Source organism: Hypanus sabinus, unplaced genomic scaffold (assembly GCF_030144855.1).
Source record: "Hypanus sabinus isolate sHypSab1 unplaced genomic scaffold, sHypSab1.hap1 scaffold_341, whole genome shotgun sequence".
NCBI lineage: Eukaryota > Metazoa > Chordata > Chondrichthyes > Myliobatiformes > Dasyatidae > Hypanus > Hypanus sabinus.
In genome coordinates, this window is record NW_026781245.1 from 394,935 (window position 1) to 412,407 (window position 17,473).

General features: G+C 49.1%; 1 protein-coding gene across 3 annotated transcripts in view; it reads left to right on the forward strand.

Moving 5' to 3' along the window:
- The window catches only part of LOC132388534 (uncharacterized transmembrane protein DDB_G0289901-like), a 91,740-nt gene that overhangs the window by 33,912 nt on the left and 40,355 nt on the right, over positions 1–17,473 (forward strand). For all 3 annotated transcript variants that reach the window (XM_059960900.1, XM_059960901.1, XM_059960902.1), the window contains 10 exons: positions 155–244; positions 1,393–1,488; positions 3,490–3,579; positions 4,726–4,821; positions 6,817–6,906; positions 8,056–8,151; positions 10,153–10,242; positions 11,392–11,487; positions 14,206–14,295; positions 15,446–15,541. In XM_059960900.1, the coding sequence (XP_059816883.1) occupies positions 155–244; positions 1,393–1,488; positions 3,490–3,579; positions 4,726–4,821; positions 6,817–6,906; positions 8,056–8,151; positions 10,153–10,242; positions 11,392–11,487; positions 14,206–14,295; positions 15,446–15,541 (930 nt within the window). The remainder of the gene's footprint in view (positions 1–154; positions 245–1,392; positions 1,489–3,489; positions 3,580–4,725; positions 4,822–6,816; positions 6,907–8,055; positions 8,152–10,152; positions 10,243–11,391; positions 11,488–14,205; positions 14,296–15,445; positions 15,542–17,473) is intronic.

The window sequence follows — 17,473 nt, forward strand, 5'->3', positions numbered from 1 at the left end:
TGATCATGGGTGACAGGGAATTGGGAGAGACAGTGAAGAGACCCTGTGTGATGTTGGTTTCTACACGCACCTATTCCTCTGTTCCCCTGACTTATGATGATTGCTTCAGTGTCTCCACTCTCTCACTCTCTCTGTTCCTCTATTCTACACACAGGTAGTTCCACAGGGAAACAGACCGATGGGTCAGTGTCTGGAGAACACACCCAGAAATCATCTTCTGTTCCAGCAGGAGACACAAGCCCAGGTGTGAATTCTTCTTTCTGTATGGATTCCATCTCACACTGTAAACTACAGCGTCTCAGGGATCAGTTTACCTGCTGGATGCAGGGGGTGGGGGGTGAATGATGGAGTCAGAGGTTCATCTCTCCTCCTGTGACAAATTTCAGCACCATCCAGGATCACTACGAGAGGGTGTTGTACAATTATAACGTGGGCTGTAATGACCTTGGTCTGAGTTTAGTTCATGGGGCCGGGTGAGCTGAGGTGGTGACCAGAGCATGAGGACTGAGTCCCTTGGCTTTGCTGAGTGAGGGATGTGAGTGGTCACTGGGGATGTCTGAGTCACCTTCAGGAAGTGTTAGGATCTGGGTGACGGATGGACGGGGTCCTCGCTCAGGGTGACGGTGGGGTTGACAACCAGCATCAGGGTTACGTGGTCAGTGTCACGGGATTGGATACATAGGCTTCAGGGATCACTGACTGGGTCTGAGCTGATCAATTGGGTAGTGTTAGGATGGGATGGATGACGGATAGGACAATGATCATTGTGTGTTGGGGATGGTGGGAAACACCGAGAGGGCCAAGGCCCCAGTGGCCAGGAGAGAACTCACTGAATACCTGGTGAGTCCATGGAGGTTGTTGATATTGGGGAGTTTCTGAAGAGTTGGGGCATTAGAGAGCATTGTTGGACTTGTCAATGGAGAATGCTGAATGTTTGAATTAATCTGGTATCTCTGAGTAAAGATTACCTTCATGGTGTGATGAAAAGGGTCTGGATTGTGGTTGGATTTGGGTTGGCTCTGAGGGGAGGAGGCACTGTAGGTTTTACAGAGGATGAGAGAGCAGAAAGAGGTGGAGGATGGAGTGGAGAGGTTGAAGGTGAGAAGCAGATGCAGGTTTGACCATCAGCCCAGAGGAGTCTGCAAGCTCAGGAATCGGTGGTGGGGTTCACTGAAGGGATCTCTCATCACCATGTTTGTTTGCAGAAATTCCCCCTGACTCTCTGAGGAGAGAGACCTGGAGTCATGGTGGTTTGGGAGGGAGAATCAGTGAAGGGAGACAAATAACGTTGGTTTCTTCACACTCCCCGTACCCTTTCCCTCAGACTCATATCTTGCTGAATGATCTGTTTCAGTGTTTCCACTCTCCTGTTTCTCCATTCCTTTACTCCAGATCCTGGGACTTCCACAGGGAGAGAGTCTGAAGGGTCATTCACTGGAAATCTTTCCAAGAAAACGTCTTCTCTCCCAGCTGGAGGGACAACCTCAGGTACAAAGTCTCATGAAAGTGTCTCATTGAATAACTCTGTGACCGGGAAGGTTTCGCGAGCCATTTCAAGTTCTAGTTTATTGTCCTTCAATGTTGTATGTGTATAAAGCAAAATGAATCATCACTCCTGTGGGGCCAAGGTACAAGACAAACTAATGTAGCAATTTTGCCTGTTACCTTGTACTGTTGCCGCAGAAAAAATTCTGATATTGTGATAGTAAACCTGATGGTCTGTGTGGACTGAGAGTGGAAAGGGGGCAGGGAGAGGGGAATCACGGTTGGGACAAGGAGAAGGAAGAGAGGAGGGAGCAAGAAACACTTTCTGTAAAGAGGCAGAAGTATGTGAAGTTGCCATTACGAGGGAGAAGTTTCCTGGGAGAGTAAAAGGTTTGAAGGCAGATAATTCACCAGAACCAGATCGTATGCAGCCCAGAGATCTGAACAAGGTGGCTGGAGAGATTGTGGAGGTATTAGTAATGATCTTTCAAAAATCAATTGATTCTGACGTGGTTCTGGAAGAAGGAAAAGCTGTCCTCCACTCCACTGTCACTCCACTCTTCAAGAAGGGAGAGAGGCAGGAGGAGGAAAATTATTGGTCAAATGGCCTATTTCTGCTCCTGTACCGTATGGTTTTCTGGTCATTGGGAAATGGTGACTAGAAGGGGAGGAGGAAGGTGAGGAGGCAGGGGAGGGCAGAGAAGAGTGTAAACAAGGAAATGGGGACAGTGTATCAGGGAGAGGAGGGGATGGAGAATGGTGAGTGGAAGGATGGAAACGGAGAGTGTGAATGGAGAAGTGGGCAGGAAGGAGGCTAATTGGAGTGGAGGTCAGGCTGGAGGGGAGAGTGTTAGGAGAGGGTGCCATAGAGCTGGGGGGAGGGGTGGGGAAGATGTGGGTGAAGATGGTGATGCTGAAGATTCACAGGACTACTGATGGACAGTGCAGATGAGGAATCAGTGGTGGCGATCATTGAAAGAAACACTGTGGAGACATGTTTTCATCACTCGCCACTGGTGCCTCAAATGTGGTGAATGTTGTTTCAGAAGGGCAGCAAGGACGGAGCAGGAATCTGCGGCAGGATCGCTGGCTGATACTGGGCTGATCAAGTGGCTGGAGTTGTGATGGGGAGTCTAAAGGATTGGAGATTGGTCATCATGTGGAGTTTGGAGGAGATGCCTGGAGAAATGTAGCCCAGATGGAGGGTGGGAATGCACTGGTCACCTGCTGAATATTGGACATAATATGGAGTTTGGGCATGGCTGTGGTGGTTTTTGAAGTGTTTGGGCATCAGAGGACGTTAGGGGACTTGGTCATCAGAGAATATTGGAGGTTCGATGGGTCTTTCTGAATAGGTTGTATCATGGGGTGATGAATAGGGTCAGGACTGGGTTGAGTTTGATGGATGTGGGTGAGGTAGTGAGCCACTGTGGCTTTTAGACAGAGTGAGAGGGATGATTGAGCAGAGAGAGATGGAGTAAGTGTCCAAGAGATGCTCTGAGAGGTCAGAGAGAAACACTGACAGATCAGAAGCAAGACACTAAAGAGGAATGAGAGAGGAGAGGCAGGAACTGTGACAGGATGGAGAGGGAAGGTGGAGGGATGGTGGACCCCACTAGATGAAAGTGGGATGTGCTGGGTGAGTAGCAGATGGAGACTGAGGAGACAGTGTGGTGGTGAATGTAGTGGAGAGGGACGGAGTGTCTAACAGGAAACAGATGGACTGATACTGGAAGTGTACAGACCCACAGCTGGACAGTGCAGGTCAGGAATCAGTGGTGGGGATCATTGAAGGAACACTAATCCACATGTTGATCCCTGAACTTCGTCCCGACTCCCACTGAAGGGAATGATCAGGGGTGACAGGGAATTGGAAGAGACAGTGGGGAGACCCTGTGTGATGTTGGTTTCTACACGCACCTATTCCTCTGTTCCTCTGACTCATGATGATTGCTTCAGTGTCTCCACTCTCTCACTCTCTCTGTTCCTCTATTCTACACACAGGTAGTTCCACAGGGAAACAGACCGATGGGTCAGTGTCTGGAGAACACACCCAGAAATCATCTTCTGTTCCAGCAGGAGACACGAGCCCAGGTGTGAATTCTTCTTTATGTATGGATTCCATCTCACACTGTAAAATACAGCGTCTCAGGGATCAGTTTACCTGCTGGAAGCAGGGGGTGGGGGGTGAATGATGGAGTCAGAGGTTCCTCTCTCCTCCTGTGACAAATTTCAGCACCATCCAGGATCACTACGAGAGGGTGTTGTACAATTATAACGTGGGCTGTAATGACCTTGGTCTGAGTTTAGTTCATGGGGCCGGGTGAGGTGAGGTGGTGACCAGAGCATGAGGACTGAGCCCCTTGGCTTTGCTGAGTGAGGGATGTGATGGTCACTGGGGATGTCTGAGTCACCTTCAGGAAGGGTCAGGATCTGGGTGAGGGATGGACAGGGTCCTCACTGAGGGGACTGTGGGGTTGACAGCCAGTGGGAGTGTTATGTGGTCAGTGTCACGGGATTGGATACATAGGCTTCAGGGATTACTGACTGGGTTTGGGCTGATCAAATGGGTAGTGTTAGGATGGGATGGATGAGGGATTGGACAATGACCATTGTGTGTTGGGGATGTTGGGAAACACCGAGAGGGCCAAGGCCCCAGTGGCCAGGAGGGATCTCACTGAATACCTGGTGAGTCAATGGAGGTTAGTGATATTGGGGAGTTTCTGAAGAGTTGGGGCATTAGAGAACATTGTTGGACTTGTCAATGGAGAATGGTGAACGTTTGAAGTAATGTGGTATCTCTGAGTAAAGATTGCCTTCATGGTGTGATGAATAGGGTCTGGATTGTGGTTGGGTTTGGGTTGGCTTTGAGGGGAGGAGGCACTGTAGGTTTTACAGAGGATGAGAGAGCAGAAAGAGGTGGAGGATGGAGTGGAGAGGTTGAAGGTGAGAAGCAGATGCAGGTTTGACCATCAGCCCAGAGGAGTCTGCAAGCTCAGGAATCGGTGGTGAGGTTCACTGAAGGGATCTCTCATCACCATGTTTATTTGCAGAAATTCCCCCTGACTCTCTGAGGAGAGAGACCTGGAGTCATGGTGGTTTGGGAGGGAGAATCAGTGTAGGGAGACAGATAACGTTGGTTTCTTCACACTCCCCGTACCCTTTCCCTCAGACTCATATCTTGCTGAATGATCTGTTTCTGTGTTTCCACTCTCCTGTTTCTCCATTCCTTTACTCCAGATCCTGGGACTTCCACAGGGAGAGAGTCTGAAGGGTCATTCACTGGAAATCTTTCCAAGAAAACGTCTTCTCTCCCAGCCGGAGGGACAACCTCAGGTACAAAGTCTCATGAAAGTGTCTCATTGAATAACTCTGAAGGTTTCATGAACTATTTCAAGTTCCAGTTTATTGTCATTCAATGTTGTACGTGTATAAAACAAAATGAATCATCACTCCTATGGGGCTAAGGTCCAAGACAAACTAATGTAGCAATTTTGCCTGTTACCTTGTACTGTTGCCGCAGAAAAAATTCTGATATTGTGATAGTAAACCTGATGGTCTGTGTGGACTGAGAGTGGAAAGGGGGCAGGGAGAGGGGAATCACGGTTGAGACAAGGAGAAGGAAGAGAGGAGGGAGCAAGAAACACATTCTGTAAAGAGGCAGAAGTATGTGAAGTTGCCATTACGAGGGAGAAGGTTCCTAGGAGAGTAAAAGGTTTGAAGGCAGATAATTCACCAGAACCAGATCGTATGCAGCCCAGAGATCTGAACGAGGTGGCTGAAGAGATTGTGGCAGTATTAGTAATGATCTTTCAAAAATCAATTGATTCTGACCTGGTTCTGGAAGAAGGAAAAGCTGTCCTCCACTCCACTGTCACTCCACTCTTCAAGAAGGGAGAGAGGCAAGAGGAGGAAAATTATTGGTCAAATGGCCTATTTCGGCTCCTGTACCATATGGTTTTCTGGTCATTGGGAAATGGTGACCAGAAGTTAAGGAGGAAGGTGAGGAGGCAGGGGAGGGCAGAGAAGAGTGTATATCAGGAAATGGGGGACAGTCTATCAGGGAGAGGAGGGGATGGGGAATGGTGAGTGGAAGGATGGAAACGGAGAGTGTGAATGGAGAAGTGGGCAGGAAGGAGGCTAATTGGAGTGGGGGTCAGGCTGGAGGGGAGAGTGATAGGAGAGGGTGACATAGAGCTGGGGGGAGGGGTGGGGAAGATGTGTGTGAAGATGGTGATGCTGAAGATTCACAGGACCACTGATGGACAGTGCAGATGAGGAATCAGTGGTGGCGATCATTGAAAGAAACACTGTGGAGACATGTTTTCATCACTCGCCACTAGTGCCTCAAATGTGGTGAATGTTGTTTCAGAAGGGCAGCAAAGACGGAGCAGGAATCTGCGGCAGGATCGCAGGCTGATACTGGGCTGATCAAGAGGTTGGAGTTGGGATGGGGAGTCTAAGGGATTGGAGATTGGTCATCATGTGGAGTTTGGAGGAGATGCCTGGAGAATTGTAGCCCAGGCGGAGGGTGGGCATACACTGGTCACCTGCTGAATATTGGACATTATATGGAGGTTGGGCAGGGCTGTGATGGTTTTTGAAGTGTTTGCGCATCAGAGGACGTTAGGGGACTTGGTCATCAGAGAATATTGGAGGTTCGATGGGTCTTTGTGAAAAGGTTGTATCATGGGGTGATGAATAGGGTCAGGACTGGGTTGAGTTTGATGGATGTGGGTGAGGTAGTGAGCCACTGTGGCTTTTAGACAGAGTGAGAGGGATGATTGAGCAGAGAGAGATGGAGTAAATGTCCAAGAGATGCTCTGAGAGATCAGAGAGTAACACTGACAGATCAGAAGCAAGACATTAAAGAGGAATGAGAGAGGAGAGGCAGGAACTGTGACAGGATGGAGAGGGAAGGTGGAGGGATGGTGGACCCCACTAGATGAAAGTGGGATGTGCTGGGTGAGTAGCAGATGGAGACTGAAGAGACAGTGTGGTGGTGAATGGAGTGGAGAGGGACGGAGTGTCTAACAGGAAACAGATGGACTGATACTGGAAGTGTACAGACCCATAGCTGGACAGTGCAGGTCAGGAATCAGTGGTGGGGATCATTGAAGGAAACCCTGATCCACATGTTGATCCCTGAACTTCGTCCCGACTCCCACTGAAGGGAATGATCAGGGGTGACAGGGAATTGGAAGAGACAGTGGAGAGACCCTGTGTGATGTTGGTTTCTACACGCACCTATTCCTCTGTTCCTCTGACTCATGATGATTACTTCAGTGTCTCCACTCTCTCACTCTCTCTGTTCCTCTATTCTACACACAGGTAGTTCCACAGGGAAACAGACCGATGGGTCAGTGTCTGGAGAACACACACAGAAATCATTCTCTGTCCCAGCAGGAGACACGAGCCCAGGTGTGAATTCTTCTTTCTGTATGGATTCCATCTCACACTATAAAATACAGCGTCTCAGTGATCAGTTTACCTGCTGGATGCAGGGGGTGGGGGGTGAATGATGGAGTCAGAGGTTCCTCTCTCCTCCTGTGACAAATTTCAGCACCATCCAGGATCACTACGAGAGGGTGTTGTACAATTATAACGTGGGCAGTAATGTCCTTGCTCTGAGTTTAGTTCATGGGGCCGGGTGAGGTGAGGTGGTGACCAGAGCATGAGGACTGAGTCCCTTGGCTTTGCTGAGTGAAGGATGTGAGTGGTCACTGGGGATGTCTGAGTCACCTTCAGGAAGGGTCAGGATCTGGGTGAGGGATGGACAGGTTCCTCACTGAGGGGACCGTGGGGTTGACAGCCAGTGGGAGGGTTATGTGGTCAGTGTCACGGGATTGGATACATAGGCTTCAGGGATTACTGACTGGGTTTGGGCTGATCAAATGGGTAGTGTTAGGATGGGATGGATGAGGGATTGGACAATGACCATTGTGTGATGGGGATGGTGGGAAACACCAAGAGGGCCAAGGCCCCAGTAGCCAGGAGGGAACTCACTGAATAGCTGGTGAGTCAATGGAGGTTAGTGATTTTGGGGAGTTTTTGAAGAGTTGGGGCATTAGAGAGCATTGTTGGACTTGTCAATGGAGAATGGTGAATGTTTGAAGTAATCTGGTATCTTTGAGTAAGGATTACCTTCATGGTGTGATGAAAAGGGTCTGGATTGTGGTTAGGTCTGGGTTGTCTTTGAGGGGAGGAGGCATTGTAGGTCTTCGAGAGGATGAGAGATCAGGAAGGGGTGGAGGATGGAGTGGAGAGGTTGAAGGTGAGAAGCAGATGCAGGTTTGACCATCAGCCCAGAGGAGTCTGCAAGCTCAGGAATCGGTGGTGAGGTTCACTGAAGGGATCTCTCATCACCATGTTTGTTTGCAGAAATTCACCCTGACTCTCTTGAGGAGAAAAACCTGGAGTTATGGTGGTTTGGGAGGGAGCATCAGTGTTAGTGAGATGGATAACGTTGGTTTCTTCACACTCCCCGTCCGCTTTCTCCCAGACTCATGTCTTGCCTAATGATTTGTTTCTGTGTTTCCACTCTCCTGTTTCTCCATTGCTTTACTCTAGATCCTGGAACTTCCACAGGGAGAGAGTCTGAAGGGTCATTCACTGGAGACTTTTCCAAGAAAACGTCTTCTCTCCCTGCCGAAGGGACAACCTCAGGTACAAAGTCTCATGAAAGTGTCTCATTGAATAACTCTGTGACCGGGAAGGTTTTGCGAGCCATTTCAAGTTCTAGTTTATTGTCCTTCAATGTTGCACGTGTACAAAGCAAAATGAATCATCACTCCTGTGGGGCCAAGGTCCAAGACAAACTAATGTAGCAATTTTGCCTGTTACCTTGTACTGTTCCCGCAGAAAAAATTCTGATATTGTGATAGTAAACCTGATGGTCTCTGCGGACTGAGAGTGGAAAGGGGGCAGGGAGAGGGGAATCACAGTTGAGACAAGGAGAAGGAAGAGAGGATGGAGCAAGAAACACATTCTGTAAAGAGGCAGAAGAATGTGAAGTTGCCATTACGAGGGAGAAGGTTCCTAGGAGAGTAAAAGGTTTGAAGGCAGATAATTCACCAGAACCAGATCGTATGCAGCCCAGAGATCTGAACGAGGTGGCTGAAGAGATTGTGGCAGTATTAGTAATGATCTTTCAAAAATCAATTGATTCTGACGTGGTTCTGGAAGAAGGAAAAGCTGTCCTCCACTCCACTGTCACTCCACTCTTCAAGAAGGGAGAGAGGCAGGAGGAGGAAAATTATTGGTCAAATGGCCTATTTCTGCTCCTGTACCGTATGGTTTTCTGGTCATTGGGAAATGGTGACTAGAAGGGGAGGAGGAAGGTGAGGAGGCAGGGGAGGGCAGAAGAGAGAGTAAACAAGGAAATGGAGGACAGTGTATCAGGGAGAGGAGGGGATGGAGAATGGTGAGTGGAAGGATGGAAACGAGGAGTGTGAATGGAGAAGTGGGCAGGAAGGAGGCTAATTGGAGTGGGGGTCAGGATGGAGGGGAGAGTGATAGGAGTGGGTGCCATAGAGCTGGGTTAGGGGTGGGGAAGATGTGTGTGAAGATGGTGATGCTGAAGATTCACAGGACTACTGATGGACAGTGCAGATGAGGAATCAGTGGTGGCGATCATTGAAAGAAACACTGTGGAGACATGTTTTCATCACTCGCCACTGGTGCCTCAAATGTGGTGAATGTTGTTTCAGAAGGGCAGCAAGGACGGAGCAGGAATCTGCGGCAGGATCCCTGGCTGATACTGGGCTGATCAAGTGGCTGGAGTTGTGATGGGGAGTCTAAGGGATTGGAGATTGGTCATCATGTGGAGTTTGGAGGAGATGCCTGGAGAAATGTAGCCCAGACGGTGGGTGGGAATACACTGGTCACCTGCTGAATATTGGACATTATATGGAGGTTGGGCAGGGCTGTGGTGGTTTTTGAAGTGTTTGGGCATCAGAGGACGTTAGGGGACTTGGTCATCAGAGAATATTGGAGGTTCGATGGGTCTTTGTGAAAAGGTTGTATCATGGGGCGATGAATAGGGTCAGGACTGGGTTGAGTTTGATGGATGTCGGTGAGGTAGTGAGCCACTGTGGCTTTTAGACAGAGTGAGAGGGATGATTGAGCAGAGAGTGATGGGGTAAGTGTCCAAGAGATGCTCTGAGAGGTCAGAGAGAAACACTGACAGATCAGAAGCAAAACACTAAAGAGGAATGAGAGAGGAGACGCAGGAACTGTGACAGGATGGAGAGGGAAGATGGAGGGATGGTGGACCCCACCAGATGAAAGTGGGATGTACTGGGTGAGTAGCAGATGGAGACTGAAGAGACAGTGTGGTGGTGAATGGAGTGGAGAGGGACGGAGTGTCTAACAGGAAACAGATGGACTGATACTGGAAGTTTACAGACCCACAGCTGGACAGTGCAGGTCAGGAATCAGTGGTGGGGATCATTGAAGAAACCCTGATCCCCATGTTGATCCATGAACTTCATCCCGACTCCCACTGAAGGGAATGATCAGGGGTTACTGGGAATTGGGAGACACAGCGGAGAGACCCTGTGTGTTGTTGGTTTCTACACGCACCTATTCCTCTGTTTCTCTGACTCATGATGATTGCTTCAGTGTCTCCACTCTCTCACTCTCTCTGTTCCTCTATTCTACACACAGGTAGTTCCACAGGGAAACAGACCGATGGGTCAGTGTCTGAAGAACACACCCAGAAATCATCCTCTGTCCCAGCAGGATACACGAGCCCAGGTGTGAATTCTTCTGTCTGTGTGGATTCAATCTCACACTGTAAAATACAGCGTCTCAGGGATCAGTTTACCTGCTGGATGCAGGGGATGGGGGGTGAATGATGGAGTGAGAGGTTCATCTCTCCTCCTGTGACAAATTTCAGCACCATCCAGGATCACTACGAGAGGGTGTTGTACAATTATAACGTGGGCAGTAATGACCTTGGTCTGAGTTTAGTCCACGGGGCCGGGTGAGGTGAGGTGGTGGCCAGAGCATGAGGACTGAGCCCCTTGGCTTTGCTGAGTGAAGGATGTGAGTGGTCACTGGGGATGTCTGAGTCACCTTCAGGAAGGGTCAGGATCTGGGTGAGGGATGGACAGGGTCCTCACTGAGGGGACCGTGGGGTTGACAGCCAGTGGGAGGGTTATGTGGTCAGTGTCACGGGTTTGGATACATAGGCTTCAGGGATCACTGACTGGGTTTGGGCTGATCAAATGGGTAGTGTTAGGTTGGGATGGATGACGGATAGGACAATGACCGTTGTGTGTTGGGGATGGTGGGAAACACCGAGAGGGCCAAGGCCCCAGTGGCCAGGAGAGAACTCACTGAATACCTGGTGAGTCCATGGAGGTTGTTGATATTGGGGAGTTTCTGAAGAGTTGGGGCATTAGAGAGCATTGTTGGACTTGTCAATGGAGAATGCTGAATGTTTGAATTAATCTGGTATCTTTGAGTAAAGGTTACCTTCATGGTGTGATGAAAAGGGTCTGGATTGTGGTTGGGTCTGGGTTGTCTTTGAGGGGAGGAGGCATTGTATGTCTTCGAGAGGATGAGAGATCAGGAAGGGGTGGAGGATGGAGTGGAGAGGTTGAAAGTGAGAAGCAGATGCAGGTTTGACCATCAGCCCAGAGGAGTCTGCAAGCTCAGGAATCGGTGGTGAGGTTCACTGAAGGGATCTCTCATCACCATGTTTGTTTCCAAAAATTCACCCTGACTCACTTGAGGAGAAAGACCTGGAGTCATGGTGGTTTGGGAGGGATCGTCAGTGTTAGTGAGATGGATAACGTTGGTTTCTTCACACTCCCCGTCCGCTTTCTCCCAGACTCATGTCTTGCCTAATGATTTGTTTCGGTGTTTCCACTCTCCTGTTTCTCCATTGCTTTACTCCAGATCCTGGGAATTCCACAGGGAGAGAGTCTGAAGGGTCATTCACTGGAAACGTTTCCAAGAAAACGTCTTCTCTCCCAGCCGGAGAGACAACCTCAGGTACAAAGTCTCATGAAAGTGTCTCATTGAATAACTCTGTGACCGGGAAGGTTTTGCGAGCCATTTCAAGTTCCAGTTTATTGTCCTTCAATGTTGCACGTGTACAAAGCAAAATGAATCATCACTCCTGTGGGGCCAAGGTCCAAGACAACCTAATGTAGCAATTTTGCCTGTTACCTTGTACTGTTGCCGCAGAAATAAATCCTGACATAGTGATAGTAAACCTGATGGTCTGTGTGGACTGAGAGTGGAAAGGGGGCAGGGAGAGGGGAATCACGGTTGAGACAAGGAGAAGGGGGAGCAAGAAACACATTCTGTAAAGAGGCAGAAGTATGTGAAGTTGCCATTACGAGGGAGAAGGTTCCTAGGAGAGTAAAAGTTTTGAAGGCAGATAATTCACCAGAACCAGATCGTATGCAGCCCAGAGATCTGAACGAGGTGGCTGAAGAGATTGTGGCAGTATTAGTAATGATCTTTCAAAAATCAATTGATTCTGACGTGGTTCTGGAAGAAGGAAAAGCTGTCCTCCACTCCACTGTCACTCCACTCTTCAAGAAGGGAGAGAGGCAGGAGGAGGAAAATTATTGGTCAAATGGCCTATTTCTGCTCCTGTACCGTATGGTTTTCTGGTCATTGGGAAATGGTGACTAGAAGGGGAGGAGGAAGGTGAGGAGGCAGGGGAGGGCAGAAGAGAGAGTAAACAAGGAAATGGGGGACAGTGTATCAGGGAGTGGAGGGGATGGAGAATGGTGAGTGGAAGGATGGAAACGAGGAGTGTGAATGGAGAAGTGGGCAGGAAGGAGGCTAATTGGAGTGGGGGTCAGGATGGAGGGGAGAGTGATAGGAGTGGGTGCCATAGAGCTGGGTTAGGGGTGGGGAAGATGTGTGTGAAGATGGTGATGCTGAAGATTCACAGGACTACTGATGGACAGTGCAGATGAGGAATCAGTGGTGGCGATCATTGAAAGAAACACTGTGGAGACATGTTTTCATCACTCGCCACTGGTGCCTCAAATGTGGTGAATGTTGTTTCAGAAGGGCAGCAAGGACGGAGCAGGAATCTGCGGCAGGATCGCTGGCTGATACTGGGCTGATCAAGTGGTTGGAGTTGTGATGGGGAGTCTAAGGGATTGGAGATTGGTCATCATGTGGAGTTTGGAGGAGATGCCTGGAGAAATGTAGCCCAGACGGTGGGTGGGAATACACTGGTCACCTGCTGAATATTGGACATTATATGGAGGTTGGGCAGGGCTGTTGTGGTTTTTGAAGTGGTTGGGCATCAGAGGACGTTAGGGGACTTGGTCATCAGAGAATATTGGAGGTTCGATGGGTCTTTGTGAAAAGGTTGTATCATGGGGCGATGAATAGGGTCTGGACTGGGTTGAGTTTGATGGATGTCGGTGAGGTAGTGAGCCACTGTGGCTTTTAGACAGAGTGAGAGGATTGATTGAGCAGAGAGTGATGGGGTAAGTGTCCAAGAGATGCTCTGAGAGGTCAGAGAGAAACACTGACAGATCAGAAGCAAAACACTAAAGAGGAATGAGAGAGGAGAGGCAGGAACTGTGACAGGATGGAGAGGGAAGGTGGAGGGATGGTGGACCCCACCAGATGAAAGTGGGATGTACTGGGTGAGTAGCAGATGGAGACTGAAGAGACAGTGTGGTGGTGAATGGAGTGGAGAGGGACGGAGTGTCTAACAGGAAACAGATGGACTGATACTGGAAGTGTACAGACCCACAGCTGGACAGTGCAGGTCAGGAATCGGTGGTGGGGATCATTGAAGGGAACACTGATCCACATGTTGATCCCTGAACTTCATCCCGACTCCCACTGAAGGGAATGATCAGGGGTGACAGGGAATTGGGAGAGACAGTGGAGAGACCCTGTGTGTTGTTGGTTTCTACACGCACCTATTCCTCTGTTCCTCTGACTCATGATGATTGCTGCAGTGTCTCCACTCTCTCACTCTCTCTGTTCCTCTATTCTACACACAGGTAGTTCCACAGGGAAACAGACCGATGGGTCAGTGTCTGGAGAACACACTCAGAAACCAGGAGGCCCATCCTCAGGTTTCAAGTCTTGTGAAATAACTCTGTATCCTGGAAGCTCTCATGAGCCAATTCAGGTTCATTTATTGTAATTCAACCATGCACGTGTATATCGGGAAACAAAACATCATTCCTGTGGGACAAAGCTGTGAAACACAGTACTTCAGTCAGTTCAATGTTGTAGTTTTATGGATTGTTCTGTAATGTTCCTGCAGATAAAAACAAATTTCATGGCAGTTCTGACAGATGATAAACCTGATTCAGTTGGCAGTCTGCTTTGTGCACAGAGAGTGTGAATTGGGCTGTGAGAGAGGAATCAGGGTTGGGAAAGAGAGAAGGGCACAGGAAGCACCAGAGAGATATTCTACAATGATCAATAAAGCAATTGTTTAGAACCAAATTACTTTGCAGGGAGTGTGGACAGTGCAGTTCAGGAATCAGTGGTGGGGATCATTGAAGGAAACCCTGATCCACATGTTGATCCATGAACTTCATCCCGACTCCCACTGAAGGGAATGATCATGGGTGACAGGGAATTGGGAGAGACAGTGAAGAGACCCTGTGTGATGTTGGTTTCTACACGCACCTATTCCTCTGTTCCCCTGACTTATGATGATTGCTTCAGTGTCTCCACTCTCTCACTCTCTCTGTTCCTCTATTCTACACACAGGTAGTTCCACAGGGAAACAGACCGATGGGTCAGTGTCTGGAGAACACACCCAGAAATCATTCTCTGTCCCAGCAGGAGACACGAGCCCAGGTGTGAATTCTTCTGTCTGTGTGGATTCAACCTCACACTGTAAAATACAGCGTCTCAGGGTTCAGTTTACCTGCTGGATGCAGGGGATGGGGGGTGAATGATGGAGTCAGAGGTTCCTCTCTCCTCCTGTGATAAATTTCAGCACCATCCAGGATCACTACAAGGGAGGATGTTGTACAATTATAATGTGGGCAGTAATGACCTTGGTCTGAGTTTAGTCCATGGGGCCGTGTGAGGTGGGTTGGTGACCAGAGCATGAGGACTGAGCCCCTTGGCTTTGCTGAGTGATGGATGTGAGTGGTCACTGGGGATGTCTGAGTCACTTTCAGGAAGGGTCAGGATCTGGGTGAGGGATGGACGGGGTCCTCGCTGAGGGTGACGGTGGGGTTGACAACCAGCTTCAGGGTTACGTGGTCAGTGTCACGGGATTGGATACATAGGCTTCAGGGATCACTGACTGGGTCTGAGCTGATCAATTGGGTAGTGTTAGGATGGGATGGATGACGGATAGGACAATGATCATTGTGTGTTGGAGATGGTGGGAAACACCGAGAGGGCCAAGGCCCCAGTGGCCGGGAGGGATCTCACTGAATACCTGGTGAGTCCATGGAGGTTGTTGATATTGGGGAGTTTTTGAAGAGTTGGGGCATTAGAGAGCATTGTTGGACTTGTCAATGGAGAATGGTGAATGTTTGAAGTAATCTGGTATCTCTGAGTAAAGATTGCCTTCATGGTGTGATGAAAAGGGTCTGGATTGTGGTTGGGTTTGGGTTGTCTTTGAGGGGAGGAGGCACTGTAGGTTTTACAGAGGATGAGAGAGCAGAAAGAGGTGGAGGATGGAGTGGAGAGGTTGAAGGTGAGAAGCAGATGCAGGTTTGACAATCAGCCCAGAGGAGTCTGCAAGCTCAGGAATCGGTGGTGAGGTTCACTGAAGGGATCTCTCATCACCATGTTTGTTTGCAGAAATTCCCCCTGACTCTCTGAGGAGAGAGACCTGGAGTCATGGTGGTTTGGGAGGGAGAATCAGTGAAGGGAGATGGATAACGTTGGTTTCTTCACACTCCCCGTCCCCTTTCCCTCAGACTCATATCTTGCTGAATGATCTGTTTCGGTGTTTCCACTCTCCTGTTTCTCCATTGCTTTACTCCAGATCCTGGGACTTCCACAGGGAGAGAGTCTGAAGGGTCATTCACTGGGAATCTTTCCAAGAAAACGTCTTCTCTCCCAGCCGGAGGGACAACCTCAGGTACAAAGTCTCATGAAAGTGTCTCATTGAATAACTCTGAAGGTTTCATGAACCATTTGAAGTTCCAGTTTATTGTCATTCAATGTTGTACGTGTATAAAACAAAATGAATCATCACTCCTGTGGGGCTAAGGTACAAGGCAAACTAATGTAGCAATTTTGCCTGTTACCTTGTACTGTTGCCGCAGAAAAAATTCTGATATTGTGATAGTAAACCTGATGGTCTGTGTGGACTGAGAGTGGAAAGGGGGCAGGGAGAGGGGAATCACGGTTGAGACAAGGAGAAGGAAGAGAGGAGGGAGCAAGAAACACTTTCTGTAAAGAGGCAGAAGTATGTGAAGTTGCCATTACGAGGGAGAAGGTTCCTGGGAGAGTAAAAGGTTTGAAGGCAGATAATTCACCAGAACCAGATCGTATGCAGCCCAGAGATCTGAACGAGGTGGCTGGAGAGATTGTGGCGGTATTAGTAATGATCTTTCAAAAATCAATTGATTCTGACGTGGTTCTGGAAGAAGGAAAAGCTGTCCTCCACTCCACAGTCACTCCGCTCTTCAAGAAGGGAGAGAGGCAGGAGGAGGAAAATTATTGGTCAAATGGCCTATTTCGGCTCCTGTACCATATGGTTTTCTGGTCATTGGGAAATGGTGACTAGAAGGGAAGAAGGAAGGTGAGGATGCAGGGGAGGGCAGAGAAGAGTGTAAACAAGGAAATGGGGGACAGTGTATCAGGGAGAGGAGGGGATGGAGAATGGTGAGTGGAAGGATGGAAACGGAGAGTGTGAATGGAGAAGTGGGCAGGAAGGAGGCTAATGGGAGTGGGGGTCAGGATGGAGGGGAGAGTGATAGGAGTGGGTGCCATAGAGCTGGGTTAGGGGTGGGGAAGATGTGTGTGAAGATGGTGATGCTGAAAATTCACAGGACTACTGATGGACAGTGCAGATGAGGAATCAGTGGTGGCGATCATTGAAAGAAACACTGTGGAGACATGTTTTCATCACTCGCCACTGGTGCCTCAAATGTGGTGAATGTTGTTTCAGAAGGGCAGCAAGGACGGAGCAGGAATCTGCGGCAGGATCGCTGGCTGATACTGGGCTGATCAAGTGGCTGGAGTTGTGATGGGGAGTCTAAGGGATTGGAGATTGGTCATCATGTGGAGTTTGGAGGAGATGCCTGGAGAAATGTAGCCCAGACGGAGGGTGGGAATACACTGGTCACCTGCTGAATATTGGACATTATATGGAGGTTGGGCAGGCTGTGGTGGTTTTTGAAGTGTTTGGCCATCAGAGGACGTTAGGGGACTTGGTCATCAGAGAATATTGGAGGTTCGATGGGTCTTTGTGAAAAGTTTGTATCATGGGGTGATGAATAGGGTCAGGACTGGGTTGAGTTTGATGGATGTGGGTGAGGTAGTGAGCTACTGTGGCTTTTAGACAGAGTGAGAGGGATGATTGAGCAGATAGTGATGGAGTAAGTGTCCAAGAGATGCTCTGAGAGATCAGAGAGAAACACTGACAGATCAGAAGCAAGACATTAAAGAGGAATGAGAGAGGAGACGCAGGAACTGTGACAGGATGGAGAGGGAAGGTGGAGGGATGGTGGACCCCACTAGATGAAAGTGGGATGTACTGGGTGAGTAGCGGATGGAGACTGAGGAGACAGTGTGGTGGTGAATGGAGTGGAGAGGGACGGAGTGTCTAACAGGAAACAGATGGACTGATACTGGAAGTGTACAGACCCACAGCTGGACAGTGCAGGTCAGGAATCAGTGGTGGGGATCATTGAAGGAAACCCTGATCCACATGTTGATCCCTGAACTTCATCCCGACTCCCACTGAAGGGAATGATCAGGGGTGACAGGGAATTGGGAGAGACAGTGGAGAGACCCTGTGTGATGTTGGTTTCTACACACACCTATTCCTCTGTTCCTCTGACTC